Raw genomic sequence first — 1,753 nt, forward strand, 5'->3', positions numbered from 1 at the left:
TATATATAAATAAAATTATATATAAGAAAACACACCTTAGTGTGGAAGGGAAAAACAAAAAGGGGGGAAATGGTGTAAGCTGCATGTATGTCTAAACAGCCCCCAATTCCAGTTACAAAACAGTAAAAAAAAAACAAAAACCTTTACCTTCCCTGATTGCGCCAAATCCACCTTCATTTGTGTTTCACATCCTCCCCCTTCCAGACACTACAGATCATAGTGGGAGGATTTCGCCAACAGAGGCAGTGTTGTCAATCAAAAAAGCAGTGGGCAGGAGTAGGCGTGGCCAGGTGCTGGTTGACAAGCTACAGCACTAACAATGATTCTAGCCACACCTCCCGTAACATTGTTTCACCCCACTAGTGCAAGCAAGCACAGTCCACATGAGGGGAACCGCTGTTCTGAACTCAGTAACAGTGCAGCATTGTTGTCACCCCATCACAGGCAGCTGAAGTAGGTGGACTTTAGGGATGCACCGATACCAAGTACCGTACTCGGGACAAGTACTTGGTTTTAATATGAATTTGTTTTTATAGATATATATATATATATAAAGGATGCACCGATACCATATTTGCAAGTACAAGTACTGATACATTTTTATGTATTGTCATGACAGTTTTTCTAAAACAATACAGACTAATGATTTCAGTACAGTGGTGGAGCGCCAGAGATAGGTACCAGCTACAATCGCTGCAACTCTGGTAGTTCTCGTGAAAATGGCAAGTATCGGCACTGGTATCTGAAAAGCATCGGTGCATCCCTAGTGGACTTCACTGGCGGGATCAACAGGTGTTTGTTTGGACTTTACAGGGAAACCAAGAGAGCACGGTCGGTGCAGATAAACTTATAAATAAGTGCTACATATATTTTGAAATGGCAGACAGTATTTCTACTTGAACAATGAACTTTGAGGGGCCCATTTAAATCAATGAAAGCACAGGGCAATGCACACTGCCACACACACACACACACACACACACACACACACACACACACACACTACAATGAAGATGTAGACACAAGAGGGGGGAGGTTCAGGTGTTTGATGATTCAAGGTGGACATATAACATGCACTATGCCAGGGAATCTCAGAGGAGGGACATGTCAAAGTTGTAGTTTATAATTCCAACATGGATTTCCTATAAACAATGTTATTTCACATAAAACTAATTCAGGGAACACATAACAACTGGAGCAGTTGACCATGGCAACCAATCAGCGTCTCCATGCTATCTTCAAAGCTGAACTGGAGAAGCCGATAGGTTGCTATGGGCAATTGCTCCAGTTTTTATGAATTCCCCCCTCCAATGATAGGTCCTCTTTGGAGTTCTACTTCTTCCATTACACTGATGTGTGACAAGCACAGACACGGACTATACACAGGGGACAGACACAGTAAATACCTGGAGATAAGGCTTTCCCCACACATCTCCTGGACATGCTGCATAGTTTGCATTCTCTTTGCAGGAGGGGGGGCCGTGCATACCACACAGCGCCTGCAGGTTAGTGCCCAGCTTACATGTGAGCCAGGGCAGGCCTATGCCAGCATGCACCCGGATAACAGGCAGCAGAGAGGAGCGCCCAGCAATCAGCTGTGATTAGCTTGCAGCTCTGTCACCTTCCTGTCTGTTCTCCTTCCGCACCACGTCACTCGCCTCGCGCTACTTCCCAGGGAAACGTTCCGCCCCACGCCCCGCCCACTCCCTGCCATTTATACCTGCGAGGGCGGAGAACCACTTTCCATGGAAAC

The 1,753-nt window shown here is 45.7% G+C and overlaps 1 protein-coding gene across 1 annotated transcript in view; it reads right to left on the minus strand.

Annotated features, from left to right (window-relative positions):
- Positions 1–1,489, minus strand: part of ZNF438 (zinc finger protein 438) — an 11,570-nt gene extending 10,081 nt beyond the window's left edge. The window contains exon 1 of the mRNA XM_018563434.1: positions 1,407–1,489. Within this exon, the coding sequence (XP_018418936.1) occupies positions 1,407–1,443 (37 nt within the window). The 5' untranslated portion in view covers positions 1,444–1,489. The remainder of the gene's footprint in view (positions 1–1,406) is intronic.
- Between the last annotated feature and the right edge of the window lie 264 nt (positions 1,490–1,753).

Source organism: Nanorana parkeri, unplaced genomic scaffold, assembly GCF_000935625.1.
Source record: "Nanorana parkeri isolate BGI_ZX_2015 unplaced genomic scaffold, ASM93562v1 scaffold664, whole genome shotgun sequence".
Lineage (NCBI taxonomy): Eukaryota > Metazoa > Chordata > Amphibia > Anura > Dicroglossidae > Nanorana > Nanorana parkeri.